Source organism: Lemur catta, chromosome 1, assembly GCF_020740605.2.
Source record: "Lemur catta isolate mLemCat1 chromosome 1, mLemCat1.pri, whole genome shotgun sequence".
Taxonomy (NCBI): Eukaryota; Metazoa; Chordata; class Mammalia; order Primates; family Lemuridae; genus Lemur; species Lemur catta.
Genome location: NC_059128.1, coordinates 278,290,275 through 278,307,258, shown reverse-complemented (window position 1 = coordinate 278,307,258; position 16,984 = coordinate 278,290,275). Strand labels below are relative to the sequence as shown.

At 43.8% G+C, this 16,984-nt stretch overlaps 1 protein-coding gene across 4 annotated transcripts in view; it reads left to right on the top strand.

Annotated features, from left to right (window-relative positions):
- The window catches only part of HLCS (holocarboxylase synthetase), a 210,370-nt gene that overhangs the window by 181,212 nt on the left and 12,174 nt on the right, over positions 1-16,984 (top strand). For all 4 annotated transcript variants that reach the window (XM_045540654.1, XM_045540652.1, XM_045540653.1 and 1 more), the window contains exon 7: positions 16,258-16,325. In XM_045540654.1, coding sequence (XP_045396610.1) covers positions 16,258-16,325 — 68 coding nt within the window. The remainder of the gene's footprint in view (positions 1-16,257; positions 16,326-16,984) is intronic.

The window sequence follows — 16,984 nt, the reverse complement described above, 5'->3', positions numbered from 1 at the left end:
CAGGATGAAGACAAAGAGACCAGGAGGAAAGTGTTTCAGGAAACCCCAGGAAAAGATGACTTTTCATCTGGGCCCATTCTCCTTCCCTGGAAGAAGTGTCTCTGTCGAATTAGGGGAGAGGATACGGCCCGTCCCACCATGCTGAGCCTGTGGTCGGTCCCTGCCGCCATGATGGCCACAGACACACAAGCCATCCGAGAGGAAGGGAAACTTACAGTGGCGGTGGCTGCAGGGGCCTGGGGGAGCGAAGGAGGAGATGGTATTTCCCAGAGACCCAAAGCTGGGAGGGAGGGAGTAGGCTCTGCTGAGGCCTAACACTAGCATCCTACTTCATGGGGAAACCTAAGAGCATTTCCACGAAGACCAGGAACGAGGTCCAGGGCATGCCCACGATCTCCACTTCTGCCACCATCACCCTGGAGACGTTACCCTGTCCACATGGACAGGGGCAGTCAGCTGGAGACATAAGAATTGAAAAAGAAACAAAACTATCTCTGTGTGCAGGTGATATGGTAGCATATCTGCCAAACCTTACAGAATAAATGACAAAACTAAACCCAGACAATAAAAGGATTCAGTAAAGGAGCAGGATATGAAACTTCCCGCCGGCATTGAACCCGACCAGAAGCCTGCAGCCTCCAGGGACGGCCCCCACGGGCAGAGAGTTGGGAGAGAGGGGCGGAAACTGGGAGGGGGGGTGGGGGTGGGAAATAGCCATATGAACGAAAATCTGTTACAGAATTGGATTCTGAACCAGGTTCAGTTCACAGGGGCCATAAACGCGGCGTATCGTGGAGCAAAGCCCTGCCTTGGAGAAAAAGGCCCCTTGTCCCGCCGAGTGGAGAGTTAAGCTGTGTGAGCGTCCCGGTGGAACAAGCTGTGGCGTGTTGGTTGATCCCTGCAGGGTGGGGTGCAGGGAGGGCTCTGGAGAGAGGTCAGAGCGAGAGAGGGAAGAAGGAAGGTGAGGTTCAGGGCACCAGGGCGCTGAAAGCAGCGCTGGTTCGGAGGCCAGCTGGCAGGGCAGGAATTTCTTCCTCAAAATTACCTTGAAGCAAGATGGTATCGGGGTAGAAAGAAAGGGCCAGTGCGGGCCCAGTGGCAGGGTGGAGCTTCCTTTCTGGAAGAAGAAATTCATGACCTTCAGGTTGCTTCGTTCGCTGAGATGTTTTGGAGGCTCCTTGACTCCTGTGTAGGTAAATAAACTTCTGACATTATTTTATGTGGATTTGATAAGGAGAAATTAGCACATTTGAAAGAGAATGCATGCAGAGCAGAGAAAATGCCTACTCTGGTGCAAAAAACAGAGCTAATGAACTTCACCACTAATCTGGCGGTGTTTAATTTTTGAAGATTTAAGATGACTCTGTTTCAGTTCACAAAAAAAAAAAAAAAAGAAAGAAAAAGAAAAATCAGTAACCCTATTTTGATTTTATTATTTGGGAGTAAATTGCCAGGACTTTCTAGAAAGCCTGGTAACCCCCAGGAGTGTTAAACTTACACAAATGCATTTTGAGAGACTGGGAGCATTTCTACCTTCAGATTTTGTGTGACAAAAGCAAGAGATTCTTTCACAGTGAGTCAGAGGACGGGTGCTGAGCCAGGCAGACTGGACTTGCTGTCCTCTGACCTCAGCAGGCCACTGCACCTGTGCAGTCCCCACTGCCCAGCAGGAAAGTGAGGCCACGAGGCGATGACGGTCTCTCCAGAGTCACTGGGGGATTTAAATGAGAAAAGTGTTCATGCCAAGGACCCAGGAGGTGGTTGGGTGCCCTGTCATTGAGGTGGAAGTCAAGGGTAGGGTGTGTGTGTGTGTGTATGTGTGTAACACACACACACTGGCCCCTAACACAATTCGTGGAGCTAAAACTATGCAGCCCTGACATCTGGAGATCATGAATGAAGCTACTGCAGGGGACAGAACACTAACAGGGACTCAGACATATGACGTCACCATCTTGCACACGATGGTATTCTGGTACTTTCTGTCTGGCTGCTAGTTCCTTAGTCCTTTCCCCCTTTTTTCCTTTTCCTCAACTACCAGTCACCAGCTGTGGCTCTAGAAAGTAAAATCTCCATTTGTAGGACTGTTTCTGTGCCATCCTAGAGGATATGGAAATAATGCGATGCTTTATTTCAGTAGTTGAGTTAGCCAGAGGAGAGTTACTGCCTCCTTGATGTTGTGGCTCCAGGTTTTCCTTTTTAAGAAACATAGTTTTGGGAGCAATGGTTTCAGAACCCCCAGCGTTTGGACCACCTGCCTTGTGATCACCTGGGCCAAACCCAGGCTGACTCTGGAGATGGAGATTCTATAGGTATGAGAAGGGGCCTTAGCTTTGATTTGTTTTGGTTTTATAAAACTCTGCTCATGTGAACATTGTTTGAGGACCTGGCTCGGTAGGCAGCTTTGGCTGGGTGGTGACTTTGACGACATGGTCAGAAACCCAGGCTTGTTGAAGTGGGTGGCACCTAGCAAAGACTGAGTCACTTGTAAAAATTGAGCAAAAACTACAATACAAAACATCTAAAATTTTCTCATTCGTTTCTGAAGTTTTAATGGTGATGGTTGAGGAGAGTCTTAAAATGTTTTCCTTTGGGATCAGTGTGCCAGCCCCCCACCCCGCAGTGCTCTCCCCATGGGGCGAGCTTTGTGGAATATGCAAAAACCTGGACACTCTGGGCTGACATCTACCAGGCCTGCAGAAGGTCAGACATCCAGCCTGACAATTTGTCCGGGACATGAAGGTAAGCCTTAGTTAAGGTTCTCATAAGTAAATTCTTTAACGAAGTCCACATTAATATAGACTCATTGTCTTGCTACCCATGTGTTACAAGAAACTCGCACAGAGCTGCAGGTGTTCTTAAAACCACTTCAAGAAGAAATCAAAAAAGTTTCCTTTGGAATTGTCCTACAGGACCATTGGCCAAATTTAGTCTTTCTGGGAAGCAGTACTTCAGTAGAAAGAGGATGGGCTTATAGAAATGAAGGAAAACTTTCAAATATATTTTAATGAAGTAAATAATATTGATACTTAAATCTGTTAAAGACAGTGTAAATGAGCCGGTATCAGTAATGAACATCAATGCAGAAATACTAAGTAAATATTAACAAATAGAATCTAATACCATATTAAGAAAATAATATACCATGGCCAGATGTGATTTTTTTTTGTCTAGGAATGCAAGGTTGGTTCAGTATTAGAAAAAAATAATATATTAATAGATTTATTTATTCATTAATATATTATTAATAGGTCAAAGAAGAAAAGGCATATGGTTATTTCCATAGATGCTGAGAAAACACTTCAGAAAATTCAACACCCTATCCTGATAAAAACCTTCTAAAAATAGAAATGAATAGATATATTATTAATTTGTATATGTGTGTGAGTCCTATAGATAGCATTTTATTTCGTGGAGAAACTAAAAACACTTCCACTAAGAACCAAAACATGGCTAGAATGCCTACTGTCTCCACTTTTACTTAACATTGTACTAAAGGTATTACCCAATCCAAAGAGAAGAGAGAAGTCAGTTAAAGACATAAATGAAAAAGAAGTAAAACTATCTCTGTTTGCAGATGAAATGATAATGTACATGGGAAACCTTCGAGAATCAATGATTTCTCTAACTCAAGGAATAAAGAATTCAGTAAGGAAACAGGATGTAAAATTAATATACAGAAATCAGTAGTCCTTATACATACAAACAAAAACCAGTTAAAGAGTATTATGGTATCCATTTACAATAGCAACAAATAAGGTAAATACCTAAGAATGTACTTGATAAGAAATATGCAAGATCTACATGAGATCACTTTAAAACATGTCTGAAAGACAGAAATGTATTTGAACAAATGTAAGACATCCCTTGCTCATAGACAGGACAACCCAACTTCACAAAGGTGTCAGTTCTCCGTAAGTTAATTTATAAGTTTAATGCCCATGTCCTAAAGCTACCACCAAGCTGTTATTTTTTCCAATGGAGCTAGATAAGTAGATGCTAAAGTTCATCTGGAAAAATAAATATGTAAAAATAGCCAGGAAAACAATGAAAAAGAAGAGCCATGAGGGATACTGGCCTTGCTAGATTTTAAAATATAGTATAAAGACTCTATAATTAAAACAGTATGATATTGGTACAGGAATAAAATGAAGAGACCAGCAGAAAGGAATAGAAAGTCTAGAAACAGATCCAAGTACCTATAGAAATTAAAAATATAATAACAGTGGGGTTTCAAATCCTAGAGCAAAGAGTAGACTTTAACAAATGGTCCTGGGACAATTTGACAGACCTTTGGAAAGAAAGATAAAATCAGACCCATACCTTTGATTGATCACGCAATAATAAACTCTAAGTGGATCAGGAATCTAAATTTTAAAAATATACCCTTTCAGTGCTAGAAATAAGTGGACGACTTCCTGTTTAACCTGGGTGTAGGGAAAGGCTCTCTAGCCATGATACAAAAACAAGAGGCAATAAAAGAAAAGATGGATATATTGGACTACATAAAAATTTAAAAATTAAAAACATTTGCACAGCAAAAACACCATAGGCAAAATCAAAAAACAAATAACAAACTGGATGAAAATATTTCCAACAGTTATCACAGATAAGGCACTAATAATCTCTAATATTTAAGGAACTCTTAAAAATAGACAAAAGACACAAACAGGTATTCACGGTGGATACACATGCACACACGTGTACAAGCACGCACACACCACAGTCCACTGGTGAGGTTATGGGGAAACAGGTGTCTTGCACATGGCTGATCAGTCGTGAGGGCAGAGAGTCTGGCAGAATCTAGCAAAGCTACCTGTGCATTTACCCTGTGGCTCAGTATCCCACTTCTAGCAGTTTACCCTGAAGAAACACCTCCAGCAGTACAAAAATACATGTGAATAAGGGTATTCTGTATACTGCCATTTAGGGAACTACCTAAATGCCTCTGCATGGGAGAGTGCGACCTCCGCACGGTGGAGCCCCCTCAGCTTTAGGAAAGAATTGGGCGGAGCTCTATGAACTTAACCGTGTGCTTCCAGATTGTATTCAGTAGAGGGAAACAAAAGGCAAAGAGTGTCTGCAAGATGCTAACTTTCTGCAAAGAAGAAAAGGAAATAAGAAATTAGGCAAGAATGAACGCCTAATCTATTCATTTATGCAGAAAGAAACACAGGAAGATAAACCAGAAACCAGTGAGATTGTGATTTGTGATTTACAGAGAGGAGGAGGTGGGGAGACCTCGGTAGAAGGGAGGAGCGTGAGGCTTCTCGGAGCATGCTCGTCTGCATGGTTCTGACTCCCAGAACCAAAAAAAAAAAAAAGACACAAGGGGGGAGGGGTAGTTAAAATGGAATACAGAAATACAATTAAACCTAAGCTCATTTCAGACAAATAACATAACCACATTAAAGTGAAGGGAAAAAAGAACAAACCCAAGGAAATTTTAAACACGATGTTTGATTACGTGCCCTCAGGCTAAAGGCAAAAACAGATGCGGAGCCCTGGTTGGGTAAGTGTGCTTGCTTGTCACAGCAGCGCAGGTCAGCACTCGCGCAGTCATGCTCCGTGATTACAGCGTGGAGCAAGGAAGTAAATATATTGTTCACGAAGCTGGACTTCTCCCTATCAGAGAAAGAACTTATGCATATAGAAAGAGGGCAGTCTAGAACAGTGGTTGCCAGCCTTTCTGGCACCAGGGACTGGTTTTTTGGAAGATAATTTTTCCATAGGGGGGGTGGGCGTGGTGGGGGGAGTGGCTATAAATACAGATAAAGCTTTGCTCACTTGCTGCTGCTGACCTCCTGCCATGCAGCCCTGTTCCTAAGTTTCACGGAAGACAATTTTTGCATGAGGGGGCTGGCGGGTGGGTGTGGAGCTCAGGTAGTGATTCGTGGCCCAGTTCCTAACAGGCCACAGACCGGGGGTTGTGGACTGCTGGGCTAAAATGAGCCTTGTGTTGCTGGGTTGGAATTGGAGTTTTCAGTGAACTCCTAGTTTTTAGGATTGATGGACAGATAGATGGATAGATGACAAGAAAGGACAGTTGACCCTTGAACAGCACGGGTCCATTTACACATGAAATGTTTTCAGCCAAAGTGGATTATTCCAGGGATGTGAAACCCACATATATGAAGGGCTGAGTTTTTTGTATACTCAGGTCCCACAGGGCCGATTGTAGGACTTGAATGTGTGTGGATTTTGGTTTGGGGTTATGGGTCCTGGACCTAATCCCCTGCGTTCCCTGAGGGACAACTACAATGCGTATATACACCACAGACACATGTACATACCGTCTCTAGCTCTTTCTTAGCACCTAGATTTGTTTTAAATACTGGTTTTCACTAAAAGGAACCAGAGCTCCTTGGAGAAACAGCTGATTCCACAGCCGGGTCTGAGAAAGTTCAAGATGAGCCTGGAACGTCTCATGCCAGAAAGTCAGGAAGTGTTAAAAATGACAAGGACATGTCAGTAGGACACAGGAGCCAGCTTGAAAATGCCTTCACTTGCCAGATCCGGGGCAAATTGAGTATCAAAATAAATAATGATAGGAAACTATCTATTGAATAAAATAAGACTCCATTATTAAATCCATTCTAATATAAATAAATAAAAATATAAATAAGTAAGGGGAGAAGAAAAAGCTTTTCCTTGCAGTAGAAGCCCAACAAAGGCTAGGTATGGTGGCTCACGCTTGTAATCCTAGCACTCTGGGAGGCCAAGGCGGGCAGATTGGTTGAGCTCAGGAGTTTGAGACCAGCCTGAGCAAGAGGGAGACCACATCTCTACTAAAAAAATAGAAAGAAATTATCTGGACAACTAAAAATTAGTCCCAGCTACTCGGGAGGCTGAGGCAGGAGGATTGCTTGAGCCCAGGAGTTTGAGGTTGCTGTGAGCTAGGCTGATGTCATGGCACTCTAGCCTGGGCAACAGAGTGAGACTCTGTCTCAGAAAAAAAAAAAGAAAGAAAGAAAGAAAGAAGCCCAACAAGTAAATATAGATGAAGTAATATAATCAGAAAAATCACTATTTGGCCACCATCAAATAATTAATTGATTCAAGCAAGAATCATCCATGGATGCTAAAACTGGTAGGTTAAATTTCATGAGAAATATTTATCTCCCCACACATGCTTATTAATTACAAAGGAAACCCAGTGGGAAGACCTGCCACACAACACCTAACCAAGTGGAGCAAAGTTAACGTCACTAGTACTGGGACAAGCCAATGCTGTGTCCTCCTGATGTCATGCACTGAGGAGGATTCAGCATTGCTTCTGTGTATTCCTGCTAAAAATGCAAACCAGAGTCTAATCACAAGAGGGTATCAGAGAATCCAAATTGAGGGACATTTTACAAAACAATTGCCCCTGCTCTTCAAAAAATGTCTAGATCATGAAAGACAGAGGCACTGAACGAGATTAAAGGACACTAAGGAGACACAACAACTATATGCAGCAAATGATCCTGCATTAGATCCTAGACGAGAAAGAGGATTGTGTTTTGCTCTAAAGAGCAGCATTAGGACAATGGATGAAATCTGAGTACACTCTATAGATTAGATCAGGGTTGGCAAACTGGGGCAAACTGGCATGCTGCCAGTTTTTTTTTTTTCTTGGCGATTGAGAGCTAATAATGTTTTTTACACCTTTAAGTGGCTGGAAAAAATATTAAAAAGAATAAAACCTATATGACATTCTGGAAAAGGCAAAACTATAGACATAGTAAAAAGATCAGTGGTGCCCACGGGTTCAGGGGGAGGGAGGGATGGACGACTGAGTGCAGCACAGGGGATTTTTAGGGCAGTGAAACTGCTCTGTAACGGTGGGTACTGGACATTTTGCATTTACAAAAACCGATAAAGTGTACAGCACAAAAGTAAACTCTGGACTTTAGTTAATAATAATGTCATCAGTATTGGTCCAGGAATTGTAACAAATGTAGCACACCAAGGCAAGATGTTAAATGACAGGGAAGCTGTTGAAGGGAGGAGGCACATGGCAACTCTCTGCATAGTTTTTCTGTAAACCTAAAGCTGCTCTAAACAATAAAGTCTATTAGTTAAAAAAATGTATATTATGAGCCATGAACATTATATATAATTCAAATTTCTGTATCTGTCACTTGAGCCCAGGAATTGGAGGCTGCAGTGAGCTATAATCGTGCCACTGCACTCCAGCCTGGGTGACAGAGCGAGACCCTGTCTCTAAAAAGTAAAAATAAAAAATTTCTGCGTCCACAAATAAAGTTGTGTTGAAACACAGGCATGGCTGCTTTCATCCTTGGACAGCAGGATTGAGGAGTTGCAACACAGACCATATGGCCCACATAGCCTAAAATATTTACTGTCTAACCTTTTACGTCAAGTTTGCTGACCCCTGGATTAGATAATAGTGTTGTATCAATGTTAAATTGCTGATTTTGGTAATCGTACTGTGATTAGGTGAGATAATAGCCTGGACTGTTAGGAAGGATACGTGGAATCACATAGGGATGAAGAGACGTAAGGGCTGTACCTTCCTCTCAGATGGCTCAGAGAAAAAATTATGCAAAGACAGAAGGAGTAAAGAGTTAACATTTGGGAAACCTGGGTGCCGTGTGAAGGGCACATGCAAATTCTTTGTACTCCTCTTGCAACTTTGCTGTAAGTCTGATATTATTTCAAAGTAATAGATTAAAAGAAAAAAAAATAGCACAGGCCTTAGAACCAACCAGAACTGATTTGAATTCCCGACCTGCTGCCTATGTGGCCTTACAGAAGTGGTTTCTCCTTTCCAAGACTCTGTCCTCTCATCTGTTGAAGGAAGGTTGTCTTCTCAACTTCGGAAGGATTGAATGAGAAAGTGCACATTAAGTGCCGCTCATAGTGCAAAAAATCAGCATCAATTCTGGGTGGCCAGTTGAAACATCTCCCCGGTACCTGCAGGAAGATGGTTCCCAGATGTCTGCTTCCCATGTGGTCAAAATGAGTCCATGTCTGTCTTCTGAAATAGCAGCAGCATGTCTCACAAGCAGGCCCTCTGCAGGGGTAGATGTCTCATGGCGGTGGCTTGTGGGTGCTCTCCACACCCAGTTGAAGATGACAGATGTAATTTATGAGATCTGATCAGCCTGAAAGAGGGGAGTGGAGAAGATCTATAATCTGGAGACTCAAGGTGGAGAAGTCAGAACATACAGCCTGAGAGTGGTGTGTGGTGGTGCAGTCAGGGCTTGCTGTCACAAGGCAAGGATCTAACAGTCAGGACCCGTGCTGAGGTGTGACCACAGATGTCACAAGCTTCCTTGCCCATTTGTGAATTCTTTTGATGGCACCAGTTTAAAGTAGAAGGTGGTTGACACTCACACATCCAGTATCAATGTCAGGGTGAGGAACAATGGCTTGTATTCATCTTGATTGAATAGTATAGACCAACATCAGTATAGGCTTGATTTGCTAGAAAGGTGCCTCATTCTGAAAGCTGGATCCACAGGACAACTTCCTATGAACAACGAAATGGTTTAGCAGCCGTGTGGATGTTATGATGATGTTAGAGATGGAGAAGATTAGCCAGAAAGCTGTGAATGGTTGGCATGCCCGGGAATATGGAAATTAAACAGGTGTCTCTTACAGAGCACCTGACCCACAGGCATCACTTGGCTTCTGGGGAACTCCCAGGAGAGGACTGCGATGGCTCTGCTCTTGAACAGTTCACATTCCCATGTGGCCTCTAAATGAAATGCTCATCCTGTTATCACAAGAGAGGAAGAAGACATGATATAAAACATACCAAAAGAATGTGTTGGCGAAGGACTGTTACGGCTTTAATGTCAAATCCAGAATGTAATGGAAGAATATATCAATAACACTGCTATGTTATCTGCCTGTGTGCATCACTGACCAGTATTATTTGTGAGCAATAACTTAAAGAAAGTCAACCAAAGAGCTGGTTCAACCAACCTTTTATAGCTTGGCTAAGCGAAGCGGGTCCAGAGACCCTAGAATTGGGAGTGAAGATTTTGCATCCCTAGTTGCTAGTATCACTTAAACACTCAGGTAGAGATCACATTAGTGCATGTGTGGGTAGGAGAGATCAGGGGTGGGCGGAGAGTAGAAGCGTTATCTTCAGAGTTCTTGAAGACTCCTAACCATATACGTTTCCCCACCGTTCCTTTCCTTCCCTCCCTCTCCCTCACCTCCCTCCTTATTCCCAAGAGGAGGAGCTAACAGGAGGCCGTTCGAGGCCGTTCTTGTCTTCTGGTGGCAAGAAGTTCTAGGATCTATGTGACAAAGACCACTTTGTATATTCCATCATATTTCATTTTTGCTGAAACTGTACACAATGTTCCGTTGTGTAGGTGACTGGCGAAATGTAGAGATGGATTCCCTTTCTCTGTGTTCGTTCATGGCAGCTTGAGGGTTTGAGTCTGCATGTGTCTGAGTCTCCCTCATGTTTCTGAAGTTCCCTTGTTAGAGCCGGTTCCCCTCGGCCCCAGGAACAGAAAGACAGAGTCACTGAGGCTGCAAAAAGGCAAAGGAGTTTTATTGACTAGCTCGAGCTAGGGTCCAAGCCCCGAGCACCAACACAGTGGTCTCTTTCCATGGGCAGGGACCCCGCGCTGTGGGGGCGCATGTCTTTTATACTTTTCAGCAGATTACATGCACGGGGCATGCCATCCGCCCTCCGTCCCTTAATTCATTTGCTCCTTCAAAAGTGGCTGATTGTCTTGGCTCCTGATTGGTTGGTTTCCCAGCCGCGGGACTGGCTTCTGATTGGTTGGTTTCCAAGCTGTGGGACTGGCTTCTGATTATGCCTTGCCCTTTCTTATCTGATTAGTTGGTTGGAGGCCCCGGGACTCTCCAGCCCTTTATCAGGAAGTAACTTGCGGTTATCTCCCTGGCCCCTTGTTTTTCTTAACTTTAGTGAAGCCTGTCATGGCTCCACTTAAGCTAAGCGCCAAGCCAGCAAGCCATATTTACAGAAGCAAATAGCATAAGTTAGAATCAAAGAGAGGACACATTTTTTTTTTTGTTTTTTAAAAACAATTCCCGTTCTTCACCCTGGGAACCGTTCCTTAGCTGCCAGGAGCAATAACCTCAGGACAGGGCCTTGCAGGGACATCAGCCTCAGCATTGTGCCTCTGCACTCGGCCGCCAGTTGAGCAGCCCCCAGTCGGCAGTTGGGCCTGTTCTGCCGCAGACTGTCCATGCGTTGCAGAGCCGTCCCACGTGCCTCGATCCTTTCTGCGATGGTGCTGTTTTTAGCAGAAACAACTATTCATTTTCTTTCAAAAAACAGTACTATGCATTCCTGAATAGAAAGGCAGCTTTAAAAAAAAAATCGATTGGACTGTTAAAGTGCAACTTAAAAAAAAAAATCTTGATGTTTTAGCTTTAAACATTTTTTTAAAGTACTACCCAGATGTAATAGTTGGTTTTCACAATGTAATACATTTTAGAAAATGGTTCTAAAATGAAGTACAGCACTATTTCCTTTGAACTACGCAGAAGGCAGCAGGGTTATGAACAGTGAGAATTCGTCTTCCAGGAAAGTTTTTAAAAATCAAAAACAAGCCGTGAACCTTCAGTGCGTGACTGCCTGGGTCCCCTTCTCCCCCTCTCCTCCCCGCTGCCTTATTTGGTTTCTGTTTCACTTATGGGAAACTTGAGGGAATGCCTGAGAATGTGTGTCTCCCCGAAAGCTAAGAAAAGGGAGTCTGGACTGAGAAAATTGGGGGGGAAAGAAAACAACCAAGGGAAGGCAGGCCAGAGCCAGGCCACGCTCCCCGCACTGAAAAGAGCCATGAGCTGATGAAGCTGCCCAGCCTGGGATGGGGACTCCCACCCACGCTGCTGTGGCCTCATGCCTGCCCCGTGTCCCCCAGTGGCTGCCTTGGAGTGTGATGCCCTGGACTTACTGGGGGGCAGGGAGCCCTTCTTCCAGAGAAAGACTCCATAACATCTCTTTAAGAAAGGGAGACACAGCTTAGGGTGCACCGCAGCTTCCAGGGGCAGCGTGTGCGAGCCCGCAGACACCAGGGGACTAGCTCTGGACGGGCATGGCCAGGGACGCTGTGTTGCGTGTCCCTGGAAAAAGCCTCCAGTGTCGGCTGCCCTTTCCATGTGAATCTGCGATCTTTCTGGAAAGGTGGTTATTTCACCACCTCGTGAGCTAGCAGATGCAGGCTTAACCTACTGAAAAGGAAAGTTCGGTTTAAATAAATCTTTTCTTCATAGCATTTTCCTGATTATAAAATAAATGCACTCCAATTATAGAAATATTAGAAATTTCAGAAAAGTATAAAAAGGGAACTAAATATCACTTGGAATTTTGCTACCCGGAGATTACGTAGAACAATATAAAGAAATTAAAATCGTCATGTAGTTCTACCTTCACCTTCCTGAGATAACTGCTGTCTACACGTGTCCCGTATTCTTTTGTAAATACACACCTTAAGTAAAGGAAATCATACTGATACTGTTTTTAAGCCTTCCTGTTTTAAAACTTACCCATATAATAAGATTAGTTAATTACAAATGCATCTACAATATCATTTTAATTGCTCTAAAACAAAACTTTTCCAATCATCAGAAACATATTTTGTAAAAACATATGTATGTGCATTTTTTTAAAGGAGAAAAATCCTAAAAGAATATACACTTTTAATGAGAAGAGGGACTTAACTGGATGACTTATTTGCTACTTTGTACTTTTCTATATTTTTCAAATAATTCTCCCTGAGATAGCTACAGCTAATATTCTGCTATATTTCCGAACAGTTTTTTAAAGTATATTTTAAAACATCATTGGAATTATGCTCTATACAGGATTTTGTATCCTGATTAAGTCGCCTAATAGTGCCTAGGGGGCATTTGCCCATATCACGGATGGCTTGTGTGATATTCTTTCATGGGATGCTGTGGTTTTTTAAAATTTCTCAATCATGGACTGTTTGGATTGTTTCTGATTTTTCACACTGTATCATTAATGCTGTGTGAATAGTTTGCCCTGAATTATTTTGTTTCCCTGTCTGAATACTCCTTCGGACTCAGTTCTATAGAAGTATAGTCACTGGCTCAGAAAGTATAAAATTTTTAAGGCTGTCATTGCATGTGAACAGACTGGTTTTAAGAATTTCTGCTTACTAGTCACTATCAAGTAGTCTCTTGCTCATTAGTTATAATAAAATGGGTACTGCACATAACTACTGTTAATTGTCTTAGTTATTTTTAAAGCAGTGTTTGGTCTTAGAAATGCTGTATTTATGAACAGTTAATTACAAATATTATATCTAAATGTAAAAAACATGTTTTTTCCAAAAAAATTCAACATTTTAAATTAAAAGGTAACCAATCATATTAAAGAAAAGTTTTAAAATAAAAGAAAAAATTATTCTAATTATAGCCACCATTAACAATCTGTCAAATCTCCCTCCCCCGCCCTTTCTATGAATTTTATTATACGTAGTTGGAATACAAGCATATATGTAGTTTCTCATATCCTGCTTTTTTGTTTATATTGTATTGCAAGGGTTTCTTCCGTGTTGCTATTAATATATAACCTTCATAACTGTCATTTTTAACAACTACACATTATTCCATTAACTTCATGTATATATTAATAATTTACTTAACCATTCCCCTATTGAACAGTTATTTCCAAATTTTTACTTTTATGTCACTGTAGTGAATGTGGACTATTTACTTCCTTACGTTTGGATTCCCAAAGTGGACGGATTGAGTCTGAATTTAAAATTTTGTTTGTTTAGATTTTTCACTAATTCCTACTGGCCTGTCTTCTAGATTAGTCTTCAATTATTGAAGCTTAATCTTAATGACCACCAGACAGTCGGGGGTCCAGGGATGTAATCAGTAACCAAGTAGTCAGGAGGCTGCCTTGTTTGCAAAATGACCCTTCAGGGGTTCCTCGTGTTTCAGACTTAGAACAGGAGAATGTAAAACAGAACTTTTCTCTGGTGCCCCTTTGGTACTACAGCGCATGCACGGGGCTGCCACTCACAAAAACCTTTTATTCCGTAGCCTTTGCCAACAAGGAAAGAAAGCATACAGAGGCAGCGAGGTAATCATTATGTGACCCCCTGCTTTTTTTTTTTTTTTCCCCTTTTGTAAGGACATCATCAACTAAGGATAGAAATGCATTTATGGTCTCTTTTCTGCTAAAGCAAACACAAGCAGCTTCATTTTCAGAAATGCAAAATTTACAAAGTTTATAAATGCTTCTTTGTTGACTAAGGCCGTGTGGTTTGGTCCCCAGAGTTATCTGAGATAGCACAAATCAATCTGGCGGCCTCCAGTTGTCTCAAACTAAGCATTAGCTCCTTCCCCGGTTGTCTCCCTCCTTGCAGAATTTCCTCTTGGCCTTCGGCACAGACTCCCTCTTCTCATTAATATGCCCTGTTAACTGCTGCCAAACCTCCAGCAGTTTAGTGCATATGTTCCCTTAATCATTTCTCTTTGTTCTAGAAGTCTGTGTTTGGTTTCTGAACCGACCTTTTTCCTGCCCACCCCCCTTCCACCGTCACCATCGTGGCTATAGCGTAGGACTGTCTACTGTCTGCATGTTTAAAGAACGTCCTAGATTGCCTGGGATTTACAGAGCCTTTGCAATCTGCTCACAATGTGCTAAATCATCCCCTCAACCTGCCTGATCCGCCCCCACCCCCTCACAGAGCCCTGGGCCTTTGGACCCCAGGTGAATGGCTGCTGGGACCCTCTGGAAATCAGAGGCTCCTGGAAGACAATGTTAACTCCCCGCATAGACAAAGACTCCTTCTTAGGATTTTCTGCCGGTCCAACACAAGAGAAGGACGCTTTATTCTTGGAGCCCAGTGGTGTATAGGCACACTCGATCTCAATGAGTTATTCATGGTGTCCAAGAGAAATACTTCTGGAGCTGTATTTCATGTGAGATGGAAGTAGGCCTGGCACAGGGGCGGCGAGGCCGGGGGCGGCGAGGCCGGGAGCGCCCTGGGCCTCTTCCAGCTGCCGTGTGGGAAGACAGCTGTCCGAGCAGCTGAGCCCCTGCCCCACGCGGCCCAGGGTCTTCTTAACAAGTGAAGGGTCTTCTGGGCTCCTCCTGTCCTAAGTGGGGCCTGCACACGCCAGCAGGCAGAGCCCTGGGAGTCATCAGTGCGCACGAGGACACTGTGTGTTGTTTTTCTCTACTTTTATGTATTTTTTTCTCTTGCCGAGTTCCAGCCATTTGCAAAATTCCAGCCAGTCCCTCTAGCCCGGAGGGGAGGAGGATGAGCTTCTCAGAGCCCTTCTCGCAGCAGGGCACTGTGGATCCCTGGAGACTTATTTTTGGAAACTTTCTGTGAATACAAAATACCATCTCTTCCTCATCCCTGGCCCTGCCGCTCTCCACCCTCAAAAAGAAATATGTTTCAGGGGCCCTCGAAACTGCACTGACACACAGGCACACGTGGCCGGTGTTTGCTCGGTACCTGACCAGCGGCTGCGGGACCGTGGGGGGACCCTGCCCCACCCCCGAGTCCAAACGTGTACAGCGCAGCTTGGAGGAAACCCTCAGAGTGGGGCGTTTGCGTGTTTCGTTTTTCCCTTTCCTTTTGTGGAAAGCGTGAACGCTGCCTCATTCGGGGGACATGTGGGGCACTGTTCTACCTGTCCCCCAAAGGGAAGTTTGTATTCTTTTAAATGGAACCATTTTAAGAGCAGAACTGAAGCCTAAAATGATGCAGGGTTCTCTCGAGTTCTCAGAAGGTGTAGATTTATTTACTATAGTTAAATCATAATTAGTTCTCAGGGGATAGTGTATCTTTTAAACGGCTTTATTGCCACCATATTGGTTTTCTGAATAATCAGAAACTTCTGTTATAATTGTGTCCTAGGGTTCAAACAGAAACGCTCCGTAAGTAGAAACAAATGTCAGGAATTGCTGGTTGTCACTTGAAGAAGGTACACACAGAGGGGCGGAGGGCAGAGAGAACTAGAAAGGCTCCTCTGATGAAATGTAACCGAGTCTTAAGTAAACCGAGTAACAGCTCAGGCTCAGGTACGCGTGCCCCTCCCGCATGCTCTTTTTTGATACCAAATGGTGGTTTTTTCATCCCTTTTCATTCTCACTTCAGAGACTAGAAAGGAGGGTAGTGCCCCTCCTGGCTCTGCATTTGTGCAGGTCGTAGAAACCCGGAGTCGGCCTTCCTTGGCGGCACGTTCGCAGATGGGTGCAGACACTGTCGCTCTCTGTCTGAGCCATTGCTTCTGTTCTGGCTGACTGGTCTTTCCCACCGTCCACAGGTTGATGTTTGAGATGCCGCAGGAAATGGGATTAATAGCGATCGCAGTCCGGCAGACCCAGGGCAAAGGTCAGTCATCTTTTGCTGTCATTGCTGTTACTTTTCTTTTCGAAAATCTGTGACTCTCCTGGCCAGAGAGCTCACCGAGCGTGTATGCTGACCATGGAGACGGCAGAATGGTTAGAAATCGTTTCTGTTTTCATAACCGCCTGGAACGGAGGAAGAGGGAGGGAAGCGGTGATCGGGAGATTTAGCCCTAGTAGAATCAGAGCACTCTCTCAAATTGTGATGTGTCTTAATCACATGACATTGGCCTGCGATGGCTTTAACATTCGGTGAACTACATCTCACAAATTCTGGGCTCCGCAGTTTGTGAATCTAGAGACATTTATTTTCCTGAAGGTTCTAAGTGAGGTGCCTTCTGTGTCTCTACTCAGTGTCACATGGAGGGGCCTTGCACATGCCAGACCCCACCCCAGCTGGCCCTGGAATTCGCATGTATGTAGCAGGCGCTCCATCAGTGCCCGTTCACGGAGTGACCACGAAGGAGCAGGGCGTAGCTCAGGGCTCACACCACCTGCTGTCCCCGAGGTGAGAGCCACGTCCTCCCAGAACCCATCCGGGGTCTGTCCCTGGGCAGGCTCCCTGCCCAGTGTCTGTGCAGGAGGCACTGGAGGGGGCCGGGCTGACCCAAATATGCTTTTAACTCTCAGAGGCTCTTATGACTT